Below are 19532 nucleotides of genomic sequence, written 5' to 3' on the forward strand. Positions count from 1 at the left end.
TGACCAGTGTGACAAAGTATCTTATTGTTATTTTAATTTGTATCTCTCTGATAGCTAGTGATGTTGAGTATCATTTCATATGTCTTTGTGCCCTCTGTTTGTCCTCCTTGAAGGAGCATTTCTTCAAGTTCTTCACCCATTTTTAATTGGATTGTTTGTCTTCCTGGCATTGAGTCATATGAGTTCTTTGTATATTTTGGAGATCAAACCATTGTCTGAGATATTGTTGGAAAATATATTTTCCCCTGCAGTTGGTTCCCTTTTCATTTTGATGATGTTTTCTAAATCTGTGCAGAAACTTTTAAATTTGATGTAGTCCCATTTGTATATTTTTCATTTCCCTTGCCCTAGAGGATATATTGGTGAAAATATTGCTGTGTGGGATATCTGAGATTTTCCTGTTTATATTCTCCTCTAGGAGAAGAGAATGTTGTTCGTCCATTTTTTTTGGAGATGGAGGGTTAGGTTGTTTATTTGAAATGTTTCTGTCTTTTTTGGGTAGGCCTGTATTGCTACGAACTTCCCTCTCAGGACTGCCCTTACTGTATCCTATAGATTTGGGGATGTTGTATGTTCATTTTTATTTGTTTGCAGAATTTTTTTTTGTTTCTTCCTATATGTAATTTTAACCCATTCATTATTTAATAGCCAGTTATTCAGTACCCATGGATTTGAATGTTTTTGAGTCTTTCCTTGAGGTTGGTTTCAAGCCATTGTGACCTGAGAAGATGCTTGATATAATTTCAATTTTTCTTGAGATTGTTGAGGCTTGTTTTGTGACCTACGATGAGGTCTATCTTTGAAATCGTCTCATGTACATTTAAAAGAGTGTATATTTTGTTGCTTTTGTTTGAAAGTTTCTGTATATATCAATGAAGTCCATTTGATCTAGAGTGTTGTTCAATGCCACAATATCTTTGTTGATTCTTTGCTTGGAAGATCTATCCATTGTTAATGATGGGGTGTTAAAATCCCCTGCTATGAATGTGTTGCTGTTGATATCTTTCTTGAAGGCCTCCAAGATTTTCCTTATATATTTTCCTGCTTCTATGTTGGGTGCATATATATTTACAAGGGTTATAGCTTTTTGATGGATTTTTCGCTTAAGTATTATATAGTATCCTCCATTGTCTCTTTTTGTAGACTTTGTTTTAAATGCTATTTTGACTGATGAGTATTGGTACCCCAGCTTCTTTTTTTCAGTCCATTTGCTTGAAATACTTTTCCAGCCCCTCACTTTCAGTCTGTGTAGATCTTTTGTTCTGAGATGAATTACTTGTAGACAGAATATATGAGGGTCATTGTTATCCATTCAGCTACCCTGTGTCTTTTGATTGGAGCATTTAATCTATTTACATTTAATGTTACTATTGATAGGTACTTAATTCATTGTCTCTTTTCCCATTGTAGCTGTCTTCATCACTTTCACTTTTTCTTCATCTTCTTAAAGTAGTCCCTTTAGCATCTCTTGTAATGTTGTTTTTGGTGAAGAGTGTTCTTTTAGTTTTGGGGGGGCAGTTCCTGGGAAACTCTTTATTTTGCCTTCCATTTTAAATGTGAGTCTTGCTGGGTAGAATAGTCTTGTTTGCAGGACTTTGCCTTTCATTACTTGGAATTTCTTGCTATTCCCTTTTGGCTTGTAGGGTTTCTGTTGAATAATCAGCTGATAACATTTTGGGGGCTCCCTTGTATTTTACTATCTGTTTCTCCCTTGCTGACTTTAATATTCTTCCTTTGTCTTTAAAATTTTCCATTTTAATTATGATGTGTCTTGGACTGGACTTGTTTGTGTTCATTTTGATTGGGAACCTCTGTGTTTCCTAGACTTGCATGATTTTTCCCTTATCAAGTTAGAGAAGTTTTCTGTCATTACTTTTTAAAACAGGTTTTCTATGCCTTGCTCCTCTTATTCTCTTTCTGGTATTCCTATGATATGGATATTACTACATTTTATATTGTCTTGCAGCTCCTTTAAACTCTCTTCATTCTTTTTGAGTCTTTTTCATTTTGTTGCTTTGTCTGGGAATTTTTTTCTCCCTTGCCTTCCAACTCACTGATTCTATCCTCTGTTTCCTGTAGCCTGTTTTTAACTCCTTCTACTGTATTCTTTAACTCAGAAACTGTATTCTTCATTTCCACCTGGCTCCTATTGATATTTTCTATGTCTTTTTTCATGATGATGTATTTTGCAGTAAGTTCCTTGTACCTTCCCTGTAGTTCTTTGTAGTTCTTACTGAGCTCATGAGCATCATTATAACTATTATTTTGAATTCAGTGTCTGATAGTTTACTTGCCTCAATTTCATTTAGCACCCTTTCTGGGGATTCCTCCTTTCCTTTCAATTAGGGTTGTTTCTTTGTCTCATTTTAGGGGGTACTCTTCTTGCTAGCCTCTGTTTCATAGATTGATCTGTTTTGACTCCCTGTCTTTTTGGCATGAACTTCCACAGTAGGAGACCTGTGATATTCAGTGATGCAGTCTACTTGATCTCCTGGGCTTGATGCTCTTGGGATTACTTTTTGCCATTTATGTAGGCTTTCTGGTTGTAATTGAGTTTTGATTGTTGTTCGGTCATTCCATGGTTGGTACTTTCCTCTGGTTCTCTGACTGAGAGTCACTCTCCCCACTACATCTTGCATGCTGTTGTGCAGGTGCTGCCCAAACAAAACCACACAGCCCAGGTAACAATTCCATACCCTCAAAAATACCTCCCACCCACAATTACCCTATCAACAGCAAGTGAGCCAGTATTAATAAGGGTGTAAATAGATTAAGATTATTGTAATAAAAGAGAAAAGAATATGAGATGACTAACTCAAAGAAAAAGGATTTGGGATGGTAGAGAGAAGATCAGTAATAAGCATAGGGAATTGGAGGCAGGTGCAGAAATAAAGAAAAATTTACATTATAAATAAAAAAGGGAATGAAGAAGGTGGTATGGATCAAAAGAAGGAAAACGCGTAGTATTAGGCTTAAATAGACATTTTAAAAAATAAAATGAGAGAGAAAGAAAAATAAAAAATGTAAGCAAATAAATATATAGGAACCACATTTGAGAAAAGATCCAGCACAGCACTATCAACATCAAATGAGTTAACATTTAAAAAACATTTTTATTGTTATTTAAGCACAGTTGTCTCTGTTTTCACCCCACCATGCCCCCCTCCCCACCCATCTCCACCTCCCACCCTTGAACCCAACCCCTTTGGCTTTGTCCATGTGTCTTTCATACATGTTTCTTGATGGTCCTCACATTATCCGCTATTATCCCTCTCCCTCCTCCTCCAAAATTTTTATAGGTGTGATGGGAGTTAGAGGGCAACAATAAAGAAGGAAAAGCTTCTGAGATGTGTAGAGGAAGGGAAGTGATTTTGAGATAATAGAGGGAGAAAAAATACAGAGTAAGGAATAAAAACCAAGATAAAACAAGGAAAAATTAAATTTTGAGACAAAAAAAAAAGTGCAGGACGAAGGCAGAATGGAGTAGGAGAGGAGAACTGTAAAATTTGTGATTTGAAATACCAAAATTGTGAACATCTAGAGATAAAATTCAATAAATGCAATAACAACAACCACTCTATCCCCAAAAAGCAAGCAAATATTGATAAAGATGGAGAGAAAACACAAGTATTTTAAGAGCAGGAAAAATAATGTGAATGAGCAATGACAAGAAAAATGGTTTTGAGAGGCTAGAACAAGGAGAAATGCTAAGGGTGCTGAACGGAAACAAGTAGCAAGAAAGAAAATGAAATTTAAAACAAAAATAAGAAGACAAAAGAAGAAGGTGCAATGGAGTAAAATAAATGAGAAGTAAAATATGAGATTTGAAACAAACTATAATATAAAATCTAGTGACTTAATATGCACAAACTTGAAGGATAAGAAGTAGATGTTAAAAAAAAAACTATGCAGGAGAGAAAATATCACAAATCAAAGAGGAAGACCATGGTGGATTTCTTCTCAGTAGCATCTAGTATTTACCACTGTTTTTTTTCTTTCTGAATCTGCCTCTGGTGATGTCAGGTGGTGTCCCAGTTTGACCTTAGGCAGACTATTCAAGACTATCAGGGATCCATGGGCTATGGCTGGCTTCTTCAGTTGTCAATCTAGTCACTCTGTAATCAGCAATCAGGCTTAAGCACCACAGGGTGGGGCAGAGTAATTCCTGTGGGTGAAGCTGTTGCTTATCCTCGAGCTGATTCCACTTGGAGGGGGGTGGTCTCCCTGAGCAAGATGGCTCCTTCAGTATGGGGGATGATTTAGCACCAGGATCCTGGCAACTGCTCTCTCAGTTCTCTCCTCAAATCTACCAGCCCAAATCTCCCCTCAAGTGTCTATTTCTCTCTGCTGTTCCTTTGCCAGAGCCCAGGGTAAGTGGCTGCAAATTAACATTTATGCATTGGCTCTCTAAAAGGCTCTCTGCATCTCCAGCTGTTTGTGCCTGGCAGAGAGAAACCCTGCCACTTTTCTCCATTGGATGTTATCTAGCTCTGGTACTTTTGGGGCTCTGGTATGGTAGGCTAGGGAAGCCAGCTTGGGGTTTAGACCCCACATTTCTCTGGGGCATCCCCCCAGCCACTGAAATATTCTTCCAGCACTTTCAGCTGATGCCCATGGGAGCCCATTCAGCTCTCTCCTCTGCACTCTATACCAGTGATATTGTGGTGAAGCTGTTTCTTCTGTCTGTTCATGGGTATAAGTCTTCTCTCCTGCTATTGTTCAATTGCTTATTCTGGATTTCTCCACAATTTAGTTATAATTCCAGATTGGTCCTGGGAGGAGGTTAGTAGAGCTTCCACTCACTCCTCTGCCATCTTGGTTCTCTCCCATTTTGACCATTTTTAAGTGCACGGTTCAGTGGCATTAGGTACATTTACACTGCTGTGCAACCACCACCATCATTTGTTTCCAGAACTTTGTCATTAAAATGGATGGAATATAATAAGAACTATAATTCAATACTTGGCTATCAGCCTGAACCTCTTGTTAATAGAAAAACAAAAACAAGTTCAGAATATCTTTAGTCCTTAAATGCACAGAATATAATTTACTATTATATAATGAATATAAAACATTGGATCAAAACTAACCCACGCTCTCCTGCAAGACCCAGATTTTTTTCACATTGCAAGTTCCTAATAACTCTAAATTCAAGCCCTTAAGAGTTTCACTGCTATATAATGAACTAATACATGTTAAGTCATTTATTACACATTTTTGTATTTTCATTATTTTTTATTTAGATCTTTAACACTTTATATTGTCTCCATGAACACTTTTTTTATTGTTTAAACTGTTAAGTTGTTTCCACTCTTTCTTCCTTTCCCCACCTCTTCCCAGTCCCACCCTCTCCCATCACCAAGTCGATCCTCACATGGTTGTCCATGTCTATGTGTTGTGAATAATTGTTCTTTGGACAATCCTTTTACCACCTTTCATCCCATTCTCCCACCTCCTTTCTGTCAGCTGTCAGTTCGTTTTATGTACCTAAGCTTCTGTTTTGCTCATTAGTTTATTATATTTATTTGATTCCACATATGAGTGAGATCAAATGATATTTTTCTTTCACTGACTGACTGACTTAATTGATTTAGTATAATATTTTCCAGGCCCACTCATCCTGTTGCAAAATGTAAGAGTTATTTATTTTTAACTTCTGTTTTATTGATATTTATAAATATAGGATTAAAATATTTATATTAAATAAAAATATATCTCTTACCAGGAATTAGGACAACTAGAATAACCCAAAGTAATACCTGAAACATTGCCCTGGATGCTTACTGATCTTTCTGAATTGTTTCTGATGATCTTTCCATCAACAAATCCAGGTGCTTGTAAAGAAGCATGAAGCCTTCCTAGTGGATCTTAATGCATTTGGAAACAGTATGCAAGCTCTAAGGGATCTCGCAGAAACCTGCCAGGTAAGAAAAACTTAGAAATAACAAGAATCACAAGCCCCACAACTAAGAAAAAATAATTCTCTTTATTACTTATTTTTGTTTTCTGTAAACCAGGATACAATAGTGAAAAAAAATAGTAAGTTCTATGATCCTTACATGCAGAAACTGTAGCATCTTCATGGCATCTAAAGAGATTTAGTACACAGGAATTTCTAGATAGTGGTATTTTTGCTTTCCTCTTTTCTTCCTTTTATATTTTCTCCATTCTTTCTTCATTATTTCTTTAATTTGCATATCTCCCTCATATATTCCTTTTTGACTCCTTTCCTTCCTTTCTTAGTTTTTTATAGTCAAACATTTGTCAAATATCTATCATCTGCAACCACAAATAAAAATAATCCTGATGTGCATGAAAGTTACAGTCTGTAGAGTGTCACAAATTTAAACAAATAAGTGCATATAATAGATATATGGACAGGAAAGGGGTGTCAAAGAAAATAGTATTTCATTTTTCTAAAATAAGCACTAAAATATTGGAAAATTTTAATGTCACTTTATCTGAATTATTTTTTTTAAAGGTGGTTTACTGTGCAGACAAGGAGAAGGATTTTTTGGTCAATAAAATAAGAAAGAAAATGAACCAAACCAGAAAATAATGAAGTATATTTGGGATATAGGAAATGCAAATGGTTGAGAATGTGAGAATGGTTAGGGTGCAAGGTGAAAAGTAATGTCCCAGAGTGAGGAATCTGGAATCACTAAATTATACCAGTGTCTTTTGTGTGTAGAAGGAAAGGAGAAACACTTCTTATCCTGAAGTGATTCTTTCCACTGAGAAGCTTGAAACTTATACACTGGGAGTAGACAAAAGACGTAAACTCACTATGTCAAGTCAATATACATTGATGGAGCTTCTATGCTATGCCTTTGCTAAGCTGTGCACTGTGGGTACCTAAACAAGAACAAATACATTTAAGCACTGCTTGTTAGGAGAAAACACAATACTTGAATGATAAAATCAGAGGATTCTGTAAGGGGAGATACACTTGTATCACTAATCTGAATGTGTGGTCATTACTTACAGAATGCTTATTTTGTTCATTCTCTCAGAGATATGATATTTGCAGAAAATGAAATTCAGAGTCTACCTTGAAGAGTGGGTTGCTTGCTAAAAGGAGATACAAGATATATTTTATCTCAGTTCATGTTATCAATTTTTAAAATTCTGTGACCTTTCCTGTGCTGTAGATCATCCATGTCTAAAGGGAAAGTCCACTGTTCCTTGTTATATAATATTAAAGGTCAAGAGGTTAGAAGGACTACTAATGGAGGCCCAGTAAATGGAGAAGGTAGTGAGAGGTAGATAATAGGTCTTTAACATTCTCAAATAATATTCTGAAACATTGATGTGTATAATCATTTAATACCTGCTTTAAGAGCTGATGGCTTAGAGCATTTAATGTATTTCCAACAAAGTACATGTTCATTTGCTCACTCTGTATTCTTATTGCCCAGCCTTCTTGTCCCCTGAGAAGTATTAAGATGGAGCAGTATCTCTGAAAATGACATGTGATCTCTCTCTGTTATTGTCAGCCACGTAAGAAGCTCTAGCCAGAGGTTCCTTTCTCCTGACAGGACTAGAGACAGCCACCCACTGTTAAGTTCTATAGAGAGATGTTTCCAATGGGTAACTTACATGGTCTTCTTCCTGTTTTTGTTTAGCAACAACAGTCTGTACCAGTGAAGGGAGTAGCTCAAGGAGAGAGAGTTATAGCTTTATATGACTTCCAGGCCCGCAGCTCCCGAGAAGTCACCATGAAGAAAGATGATGTCTTAACTCTGCTCAGTTCCATAAACAAGGTGAATATGCCCTCTAACATTTTTCCCATCAACAAGGTGGTTTGTCCAGAGTCATCTCTCCCAATCCTACCAGATATCCATATTTTGGTCAGTCAACATTTTCTGTTGTTGTCTCTCTTAAATAACCTTAATATATTAAAAGTATCTTTTCTCCAGATATTGTGTAGATTGCTGTACCTATCATTTGTAATTATGATATTAATTAAAATTAACAAAATGAAGACTAAAATATTTTTAAGCTTATGGCATCTGTCACTTGTTAATATTTATTTATTTATTTATTTTGTTCTTATTGTTCAAGTACAGTTGTCTCCATTTTCCTCCCTCAAACTACTCCCACCCCAGCCATCCCCACCTCCCACTCTCCATCCTACTCCCCTTTGGTTTTGTCCATGTGTCCTTCATACATGTTCCTGAAAACCCTTCTTTTCCCCCCTGTTATCCTCTCCCACCTCCCCTCTGGTTAATGTCAGTTTCTTCTTCATTTCAATGTCTCTGGTTATATTTTGCTTTCTTGTTTGTTTTGTTGATTAAATTCCACTCATAGGTGAGATCATATGGTATTAGTCTTTCACTGCCTGGCCTATTTCACATAGCATAATGTTCTCCAGTTCCACCGATGCTGTCGCAAAGGTTAGGAGCTCCTTATTTCTTTCTGCTGTGTAGTATTCCTTCGTGTAAATATTCCATAGCTTTTTGATTCATTCATTTACTTATGGGCACTTAGGTTCCTTCCAGCTCTTGGCTATTGTAAATTGTGCTGCTATGAAAATTGGGGAGCACAGGTTCTTTTGAATTGGTGTTTAATGGTTCTTATGGTATAACCCTAGCAGTGGAATTTCTGGGTCAAAAGGCAATTCCATTTTTAGTTTTCTGAGGAAACTCCATACTGTTTTCCACAGTGGCTGCACCAGTCTGCATTCCCACCAACAGTGTACTGGGTTCCTTTTTCTCCACATCCTCTCTAACACTTGTTTGTTGATTTGTTTATGATGGCCATTCTGACTGGTGTAAAGTGATCTCTCATTGTGGTTTTAATTTGCATCTCTCTGAAGGCTACTGATGCTGTGCATCTTTTCATATAAGACTCACATATTTTAAATAATTAACTTCGAAACATATAAGCAATAAGTGGTAGTTTTCTAATGTATTTAAAGGATTAAAATGTGCCTCTCTTCCACTTGTTGGCTTGTTCCCCTTCTGTGCCAATGTTCCTAGCAATGGAAAAACAGTGGCTGGGGTTAGAATAAGCCTGAGCAAGGTAATTCTTTGTCAACTTTATTTTCTTTATTTTCTCATAATGAAACTCAAATGTATTTGAAGTTAAACAATAATAAAATAAAATAAGAATACTTGAGTTACAGCTAAATTTGGTAAGGAAGTTTGAAGGCTTAATACTTATACAAAAAACAATAAAGACTGAAAACTGATAACCAAAGCATTTCCTTTTTTAAGCCGTCACCACAAGTATCTTTTATTTTTTTAATTTTATTACTTAAATACAGTTGACATTCAATGGTATTTTATATTAGTTTCAGGTGTAGAGCATAATGGTTCCAATCATATATTTACAATGTAATTCCCATGATATTTCAAGTACCCACCTTGTACCATACTTAGTTACTAGAATATTATTGACTATATTCCTTAGGCTGTAATATATACTCACATGACTATTTTGTAAGTACCAATTTGTACTTCCTTTTTCAAATTTTAAACATATTTTATTGATTATGGTATTATAATTGTCCCATTTCTTTCACCCCTGTATTCCTCTCCTTCCCGAACCCCCTTCCTACCAGCAACCCTGCCCCTTAGTTCATGTCCATGAGTCATACATGTAAGTCCTTTGGTTTCTCCATTTTCTATACTATTCTTAACCTCCCCCCGACTATTTTGTACCTAACATTTACCCTTCATATTCCCTGTACCTTTTTCTTCATCCTCACTGATAACCCTCCATGTGATCTCTATTTCTGTGATTCTGCTCCTGTTGTAGTTGTTTGCTTAGTTTTAGTTTTGTGTTTGTTTTAGGTTCAGTTGTTGATAGTTCTGTTTGTTGTCATTTTACTGCCCATTGTTTTGATCTTCTTTTTCTTAGATAAATCCCTTTAACATTTCCTATAATAAGGGCTTGGTGATGATGAACTCCTTTAACTTGACCTTATCTGGGAAGTCCTTTACCTGCCCTTCCATTCTAAATGATGGCTTTGCTAGATAGAGTAATCTTGGATGTAGTCCTTGCCTTTCATGATCCTAACAGTTCTTTCCCGTCCCTTCTTTTCTGCAAGGTTTCTTTTGAGAAAAACCTGAGAGTCTTACAGGAACTCCTTTGTGGGTAACTCTCCTTTTCTCTTTCTGCTTTTAAAATTCTCTCCTTATCTTTAATCTTGGGTAATGTAATTATGATGTGCCTTGGTCAGTGCTCCCTTGGGTTCAACTTTTTAGGGACTCTCTGAGCTTTCTGGACTTCCTGGAAGTATATTTCCTTCACTAGATTCAGGAATTTCTCCTTCATGATTTGTTCAAATAAGTTTCCAATTTCTTCCTCTTCCTCTTCTCCTTCTGGTATCCCTATGATTCAGATGTTGGAATGTTTAAAGTTGTCCCGGAGGTTCCTAAGGCTCTCCTCATGTTTTTGAATTCCCGTTTCTTCATTCTATTCTAGTTGCATGTTTATTTCTTCCTTCTGCTCCAAATTGTTGATTCAAGTGATGGTTCCTTCCCTTCACTGTTGGTTCCCTGTATATATATTTTTATTTCACTTTGCATAGCCTTCACTTTTTCCTCTATTTTGGGACCGTACTCAACCATTTCTGTGAGCATCCTGCTTACCAGTGTTTTGAACTCTGCTTCTGATAGGTTGGCTATCTTTTCATTACTTAGTCCTGTTTTGGAGCTTTTATCTGTTCTTTCATTTGGGCCATACTTCTTTGTCTCAGTGTACCTGTTACATTGTAAGGGGCAGAGCCTTAGGTATTTGCTAGGACAGGGGAACCCACTTCACTGCATTGAGGTGCAGGGGACAGAGGGAACAATGCAGCTTTCTCGGCTCTTGCCAGCTTTCAGTCACTTCCCCCACTACCACAAGCACATTGGGCCTTTCTGGTGCTGATTCCAGGATGGGTGGGTTTGTGCACATTGTAGAACCCTGTGGGTTTCTCCAAAGAACTCTCCTGTGAGTCTGGGAGTTTCTCCTGCTGTTGCAACCTCCATAGGCCTTCACAGCCAGAAGTTTTGAGGTTTTCTTTTCCCACATGGAACCCTGGTGGGAGTCCACCTCCCCAACTGTTCCTCCTCGCTTATCTGCATGCAAATGTGAGAATGCCTGGTCTTCCAGCCACCGCCTTGACCGTCCCATCGTCCAGCAGCTTCCTTGCTGCATGTCCTCTCTGCCCTGGCTCCGCCCCTCCTACCAGTCTGAATGAATGTTTCTTCTTTAACTCCTTGGTTGTCAGAGTTCCGTACAGTTGTATTTTCTGACAGTTCTTGTTATGTTCTGCTTTTAAATTTGTTATTGGCCTTCTTTTGGTTGTGTGAGGAGGCAAAGCATATCTACCTACACCTTCATCTTTTTAATCCAGTTCGCCAAACCCTCCCCTCTGGTAACCATCAGTTTATTCTCTGTATTGATGCATCTGTCCCTGTTCTGTTTGTTCATTTATTTTGATATTTATGTAAGTAAACAATGTGGTGATTGTCTTTTTTAGTCTGACTTATTTCACTTAGCCTAATAACCTCTAGGTTTAATCATGTTGTCAAAAATGATAAGATTTCATTCTCTTGATCGCCAAGTAATATATTCCATTATATACAGAGTACAGCAAAAGTGGGTTTATAGTTGTGAGTATGACAAACAGTTTATTATTGTATTATTATTTATTAATTATTGAATGTTCCATATGAGAAATTGTAAACCTACTTTTGTCCTATCCTGTGTATACATCACAATATTTTACTCATTTATCTATTTTTTACATTTTTAACCTTTTTACTTTTATTTGTTTTCACAGAATATTTTTTAATTTATTGTTATTCAGTTACAGTTTTCCTACCTTTTTCATCATTGCTCACCCCTACCCTATCCACCCCCACTCCCACAGTCAATCCCTTTCATTGCCTGTGCCTATGAGTCTTCTATTTGTGTTCCTTTGCTTGCCCCTTCTCCTGTTTCTCCCCTTCCCCCTCCTCTCTGGTCACTGTCAGTTCTTTATTTTTAAGTCTCTGGTTCTTGTTTTATTCGTTTATTTTTTTTACTAGATTCCACTTATAGGTGAGATCATATGGTATTTATCTTTCACCACCTGGCATTTTTCACGTAGGATAATGCTCTCCAGGTCCATCCATGCTATTGCAAAGGGTAGGAAGTACTTCTTTCTTTCTGTTGCTTAGTACTCCATTGTATAAATGTGCCACACTTTTTGATCCACTCATTTACTGGTAGGCACTTAGGCTGCTTCCAGCACTTGGCTATTGTAAATAACACTGCTATGGACAGAGGGGTGCATACGTTCTTTTGAATTGCTGTTTCAGGATTCTTAGGGTATATAGTCCCAGCAGTGGGATCGCTGGAATGAAAGGCAGTTTCATCTTTAGATTTTTGAGGAAATTCCATATTGTTTTCCACAGTGGCTTCACCAGTCTGCTTTCCTACCAACAGTGTATTAGGGTTCCTTTTTCTCTATAACTTCTCCAACACTTGTCTGTTGATTTGTTTATGATGGCCATTCTGATCAGAGTGAAGTGGTATCACATTGTGGTTTTAATGTGCATCTCTCTGATGGCTAGCGATGCTGAACATCCTTTCATATGTCTCTGGGCCCTCTGTATGTCCTCCTTGGAGAAGTGCCTGTTCAGGCCTTTTGCCAATTTTTTAATTGCTTTGTTTGTCTTCCTAGATAGGAGTCATGTGAGTTCTTTACATATTTTGGAGAACAAACCCTTGTCCGAGGTATCATTGGCAAATATATTTTCCCATATGGCTGGTTCCCTTTTCATTTTACTGGTCTTTTCTTCACTGCTTTTTATATTGATGAGGTCCCATTTGTTTATTCTTTCCTTATGTTCTTTGCTCTAGGGGATATATCAGTGAAAATATGGCTGCCTGCAACATCTGAGATTTTCCTTCCTATGTTTTCCTCTAGGGCTTTTATGGTGTTATAACTTATACTTAAGTCTTATATCCACCTTGAATTTATTTTTGTGTATGGTCTAATCTGGTGATTGAGTTTCATATTTTTTTTGCATCTAGATGTCCAAGTCTCCTAGATGTCCAACACCATTTCTTGAAGAGGCTATTTTTACTCCATTTTATGCTTCTGCCCTTTTTGTTCATTAATTGACCATGGAGACTTTGGTTCATTTCTGGGTTATCTATTCTGATCCTTTGACCTTTATGTCTGTACTTATGCCAGTACCAGACTGTATTGATAAGAGTGGCCTTGTAATATAGTTTGATATCAGGTAATGTGATCCCTCCTACTTTGTTCTTCTTTCTCAAAATTGCTGAGACTATTTGGGGTCATTTTTTGTTTCATATAAATTTTTGAAATATTTTTTTCTATATCTGTGAAATTTCCTTTGTATTTTAATAGGGACTGCATGGAATCTATAGGTTGCTTTGGGTAGTATGAACATTTTGATGATGCTAATTCTTTCATTCTATGAACATGGTACATGCTTCCACTTGTTTGTGTCTCCTTTAATTTCTTTCTTAGTGTTGTGTAGTTTTCTGAGTACAGATTGTTTATCCTCTTGGTTAGGTTTATTCCTAGGTACTTTATTTTTCTTATTGCTATAGAAAATGGGATATTTTTCCTTACTTCTGTTTCTCATTTTTGGCTTTGTCCAGCAAAGCCCCTCTGCTCATTATGGATGAGAATAATTCTACCAAGGCATGATCTGCTTGGGGAAGAAAGGTGGCCAATCTCTTAGAGGAGAAAGGCCTTGAGCCTATTCCTCAATGGGCTTTTATTAGGTTTAATTTGCATAGAAATACAGGGTGTATACATAAAGCTCATCAATCATTGTCAGGCAGTAATGATCAAACAATAGATAACATTCAAAGAACTATGTGGGCTTATTCTGAGTCAGGATCAGATAGCCAAAGGGCCAAAAACAAGAAGGCCCACTCTACTGTGGGGAAACAAACTCATTTTATATTTGGACCCTTATCATTTAAGTTGAGGGTATTCTTAGAAAAGCAGGTTTCACAGGATTTTATGCATTCTTTCTTAGGCCTGATTGCCCCCAGAAACCCACCCTTTCCAGCATAGGGCCACACCCACCTCCAGCATTGTTTCAGGCTTAAGTTAGGTGGGGGGTGCAAGCAGCCAAGAGATTGGGAGACTTCTTACAGATAGAATGAGGACTCAGGCTAGACAAAACCCAGGGATGAGGGTCCATCATTCCTTTTCTATAGTCCCCTAAGTCCTTCCCTCTTGGCCCCTTCATGACCATGCCTGTCTTAGGTCATCCCTCCCTTGAGGAATCCTACCCATCATTGGCTAACCATCCATCTGCCTGGAGCCAAGCAGGGTGAAGTAAAGGAGGCAGAGGCTGTACCCTTGATGAGAGGATAAGCTTTGTCTCCTTAGTGGCCTATGGTCCCAAGGTCTTTTACTCAGCCTTATCCATGGGGGGTAACAGCTTCTGAAACTAGGCAGGGCGGTTTCCAACAGTGCACAAAAATGTTTTTGGTTTCTGAATATTGACATTGTATCCAGCTGTTTTGTCATATTGACTTTTTAGGTTGAGTAATTTTTTGGTGGAGTCTGTAGGGTTTCCTATGTACACTATTATGTCATCTGAAAACAGTGACAGTTTTACCTTCTCCTTTCGAATTTGGATTATTTTTATTTCTTGTCTGACTGCTGTGGTTAAGACTTCCAATACTATGTTGAATAGGAGTGGTGAAAGCAGACATTCTTATCTAGTTCCTGATCTTAGCAGGAATGCTTTTTTAAAAGTTTTTGTCCATAAAGTATGGTTTTGTATGTAGGTTTCTTATATGTGGCCTTCACTATGTTGAGGTGTGGTTCCTGTACTCCAACTTTGTGGAGTATTTTTATCATAAATGAGTAATGTACCTTATCAAGTGATTTTTCTGCATCTATTGATATGATCACATGATTTTTGTTTTTTCTTTTGTTTATATGGTGTATTACATCTGTTGATTTGTGAATATTGTACTATCTTTGTATGCCTGGGATGAATCCCACTTGATCATGGTGTATGACATTTTCAATGTATTACTGGATGCAGTCTGCCAATATTTTGTTGAGGATTTTATCATCTATGTTTGTCAGTGATATTGGCCTATATTTTCCTCTCTTTCTTATGTCTTTATCTGGTTTTTCGGTTAGGATGATGCTGGCTTCATAAAAAGAGTTTGGGAGTTTTCATTTTACTTGGATTTTGTGGAATAGTCTGAGAAGTTTAGGGGTTAACTCTTCCTTGTGCATTTTGTAAAATTGTCCTGTGAAACCATCTGGTCTGGGGTGTTTGTCTGCAGGGAGTATTTGATTACTGCTTCAATTTCACCAGTTATTATCCATCTATTAAGGCTTTCTGCTTCTTCTACATTCAGTTTTAGAAGGTTATATTTTTCCAGCAATTAGTCCATTTCACCTAGGTTTTCAAATTTCTTGGCATATAGTTATTCATAGTAATTTCTTACAATCTTTTGTATTTCCTGGATCAGTTGTAATCTCTCTCTGTCATATCTGATTTTATTTATTTGGGTTATCTCTCTTCTTTTTTTGATGAGTCTGCTTAAAGGCTTGCCAATTTTGTTTATCTTTTCAAAGAACTAGCTCCTGGATTCATTGATCCTTTGAACTGTTTTTTTTTTTTGTTTTTTTTTTTTTTAGTCCCTATGCCATTCAATACTCCTCTGATATTGGTTATTTTTTTCATTCTAGTCAGTCTGGGCTTCGTTTCTTGTTGTTCCCCCAGTTTGTAATATGTAGGGTTAAGTTGTGTATTGGAAATGTTTTTGTCTTTTTTAGGTAGACCTAAATTTTGTCAAAGTTTTTTAGGTAGACCTGTATTGTTATGAACTTCCCTTTCAGGACTGCCTTTGTTGTGTCCCATATTTTTGGGAGTGGTTTCATTTTCATTTGTTTCTAGAAACTTTTTGATATCTTCCTTGATCTCATTCTGAACCCATTTTTTGTTTAATAGCATGCTATTCAATTTCTATGAGTTTGAATGTTTTTGTGTTTTCTCCTTGAGTTTGGTGTCTAGTCAGGCCCTTGCAGTCCAAGAAAATGCTGGATATGATTTCAAATTTTTTGAATTTTTTGAGGCTTGTTTTGTGTCCTATCACAATGTCTTTCTTTGAAAATGTTCCATGTGCACTTGAAAAGATTGTGTATTTTGCCTCTTTGGTATGAAAGGATATGTGTGTGTGTTTGTGTGTAATTAGTTATGTCCATTTGATCTAGGGCATTGTTCAATTTTGCAACATCCTTTTTGATATATTGTTTGGAAGATCTATCCATCTTTGAAGTTGGGTGTTAATATCCACTAGTGTAAATTTGTTGCTGTCTGTATCTTTCTTAAAAGTCTCCAAGATTTTCCTTACATATATGAGTGATCTGTTTTGGGTGCATACATGTTGACAATGTTTATGTCTTCTTGATGGATTCTTCCGTTGAGTATTATGAAGCATCCTTCTATGTCTCTCTCTCTCTCTCTCTCTCTCTCTTTTTTTTGGAGTTTAGTTTGAAGTCTGTTTTGTCTGAACTAAGTGATTCTACCGCAGCTTTTTTTTTTTCCTGTCCATTTGCTTGGACTATTTTTTTCCAAACCTTAACTTTCAGTCTATGTATGTCTTTTGTTCTGAGGTAGGTCTCTTATAGGCAGTATATATGTGGGTCATGTTTTCTTATCCATTCACCTACACTGTGTGTTCTGATGGAGCATTTAATCCATTAATATTTAAGGTTATTATTGATAGTTACCTATTCATTTTTCTCCCTTACTACCTGTGTTTCTTTTTCTCTCTCACTTGTTTTCTTCCCCTTCTTAAAGCAGTCCCTTTAGAACTTCTTGCAGTGCTGGATTAGTAGTGATGTATTCCTACAGCCTGTTTTTGTCTGGGATACTCCTTATTTCACCCTCAATTTTAATCGAGAGCCTTGCTGAGTAGAGTAGTCTTGGTTGCAGTCCTTTGTTTTGTATTTATTGGAATATTTCTTGCCATTCCCTTCTGGCTTGTAGTGTTTATGTTGAGAAATCATCTGCTAGCTTTATTGGAGCTCCCTTAGTTGTTACTTCTTATTTCTCCCTTAAGGGTTTAAAGATTCTCTGTCTTTAAAATGTGGCATTTTAATTATGATGTGTCTTGAAGTAGGCCTCTTTGGGTTCATCTCAATTGGGACCCTCTGTGCTTCCTGAACTTCAGTGGATTTCCCCCTCTCCTTGTTCAGGAAGATTTCTTTAATTATCTTTTCAACAATGTTGCTATCCCTTGTTCTTTTTCTTCTCCTTCTGGTGTTTAGATGATTCAAATGTTGTGTTTTATTTTGTCTTGCAGTACCCTTAAGCTATCTTCATTTTTTAAAGTCTTTTTTTCATGCAGCTTTTCTACCCAGGTTATTTCTTTGTACCTTGTCTTCCAGCTCAGTAATTCGGTCCTTTATTCATCCAGCCAGCTTCATCTCCCTACCTCATAAGCAGTCTGAACCACTATAGAACTATTGTTAATAAATGTGAAGAGGGGTTGCAGATATTATATGATATGGCAAAGGGAATATGAGATGACTATAAATGGGAACATGTTGTATGGTAAGAGGAAGGAGAAGTTATAAGAGTTGGCATAGAACCAAGGCAAAGAAAGGAAGAAAACAAAATTTACAATATAAGTCTAACACAAAAGGGTGATGGGAACAATGGGGTAAGAAGAGGGAAGAGTATACTATCAGATTTGAAGAAAGTTTGAAAGGTACTAGACAAATGGGAGCAAAATTGTAGATAACATACAGCAGGGTTGATAGTAAAACCAGTTGAATATAATTTAATAACAGTGAAACAGGAATAAGAATACTGAACAAAGCAAAAAGTGAATATGAGGTGTCTACAGTAAAGAAAAATAATTCTGAAAAGATAGGGGAAGCAAGCCAGTAAGACTAAGAAGTAAAACCCAGTTTGAGAGAGGGAAAAAAGAAAGGGAGAGAGAAAAAAGAAGAAAGAAAAAAAGGGGCAGAGAGAAAACAATGAAGTAAAATTCCTTAGTCAACTGATCAGGGGCAAACCAAAGTTGAAATGGAGTAAAACAGTGGGAGAGCATTCTATGGATTTAGAGTACTAACAACTAGTGAACAGATAGGAATTCCTTTGCAGAGTTACAGCAATAACCATGATATTTCACCCTACTAGCCATTTTTTATAAAAGGTGAAAAAGAGATAAGACTAATTAGAAGTGAAAAAGAATGTGAGCGGACTTTAGAAAGCAGAGTGCTTATATGAGGTTAGATGGTGAGATATGATGAGCTTAAGGGATAGAAACTTGGCATAATGTGTGAAAGAATAAAGTTAACCACAACAGTAATAAAGGTCAGGAAGATGGCAAAATGGATTAAGACCAAGGAAGGGTGCTGTGTGAGATTTCAAATAACAATAATATGGTAAGAAATATATAATCTGTGTTCTAGCCAAGATGGAGGGTTAAGTAGAAACCCTTCACTTTCTCGCACAACCAGAAGGAGGATAACAACCAATCTAAAAACAATAAACAAACTGAAGTACCAGAAAACCAAACTGCATGGAACTCCAACAATCAAGGAATTAAAGAAACATTCACCGAGACTGGTAGGAGGGATGGAGATTGGCAGCCGGGTGGGTGGAATGGACCCATGGCAAGGGGGTGAACTGTGTGGGTGAGTCGGGGCTGGCTGAATGGAATATTAAAGACTCAAATTAGCTGTAACTACCACGGGGGTTACCATGGCAGGAGAAACTCCTAGTCTCACATGAGAGAATTCATTGGAAAGTGGGGTTAGAGCCCAGCAAGTGAGCCACATTGTTCCCTCTCTGACACCTACCCCACAGAGAGTGTCACAATGCAGCAAAGAGGGTTGCCCCACCCAGGTAGATACCTAAGGTTCCACCCCCCTACAACATAACAGGTTTGCCAAGACAAAGAAATACGGCCTAAGTGAAAGAACAGATCAAAACTCCAGAAAAATAGCTAAGTGATGAGGAGATAGACAACTTATCTGATGCAGAGTTCAAAATACTAGTAGTCAGGATGCTCAGAGAACTGATTGAACTCGGTTGCAAAATGAAGGAAGTAATAACGGCTGCCCAAAGTTAAAAAAAGCAAAATATACAGGGAACCAACAGTGAAGGGAAGGAAACCAGGACTCAAATCAATGATTTGGACCAATAGGAAGATATAAACCTCCAACTGGAACAGAATGAAGAGACAAGAATTCCAAAAAAAAATGAGAGGCTTAGGAACCTATGGGACAACTTTAAACGATCTAACATCTGAATCACAGGGGTGCCAGAAGGAGAGAACAAGAGCAAGAAGTTGAAAAGTTATCTGAACAAAGAATGAAGGAAAACTTCCCCAATCTGGCAAAGGAAATAGACTTCCAGGAAGTCCAGGAAGCCTAGAGAGACACAAAGAAATTGGACCCAAAGAGGCACATCATCATTAAGTTACCCAAGATTAAAGATAGAGAAACTTAAAAGCAGCAAGAGGAAAGAGAGAGTAATCTACAAAGGAGTGCCCATAAGACTATTAGCTGATTTCTCAAA

At 37.1% G+C, this 19532-nt stretch overlaps 1 protein-coding gene across 2 annotated transcripts in view; it reads left to right on the plus strand.

The window, feature by feature from the left end:
• The window catches only part of SPTA1 (spectrin alpha, erythrocytic 1), a 158040-nt gene that overhangs the window by 51470 nt on the left and 87038 nt on the right, over positions 1–19532 (plus strand). For both annotated transcript variants that reach the window (XM_024574725.4, XM_045181907.2), the window contains exons 21-22: positions 5832–5924; positions 7626–7763. In XM_024574725.4, coding sequence (XP_024430493.2) covers positions 5832–5924; positions 7626–7763 — 231 coding nt within the window. The remainder of the gene's footprint in view (positions 1–5831; positions 5925–7625; positions 7764–19532) is intronic.

The sequence above is a fragment of the Desmodus rotundus genome, chromosome 12 (assembly GCF_022682495.2).
Source record: "Desmodus rotundus isolate HL8 chromosome 12, HLdesRot8A.1, whole genome shotgun sequence".
In the NCBI taxonomy this organism is placed as follows: domain Eukaryota; kingdom Metazoa; phylum Chordata; class Mammalia; order Chiroptera; family Phyllostomidae; genus Desmodus; species Desmodus rotundus.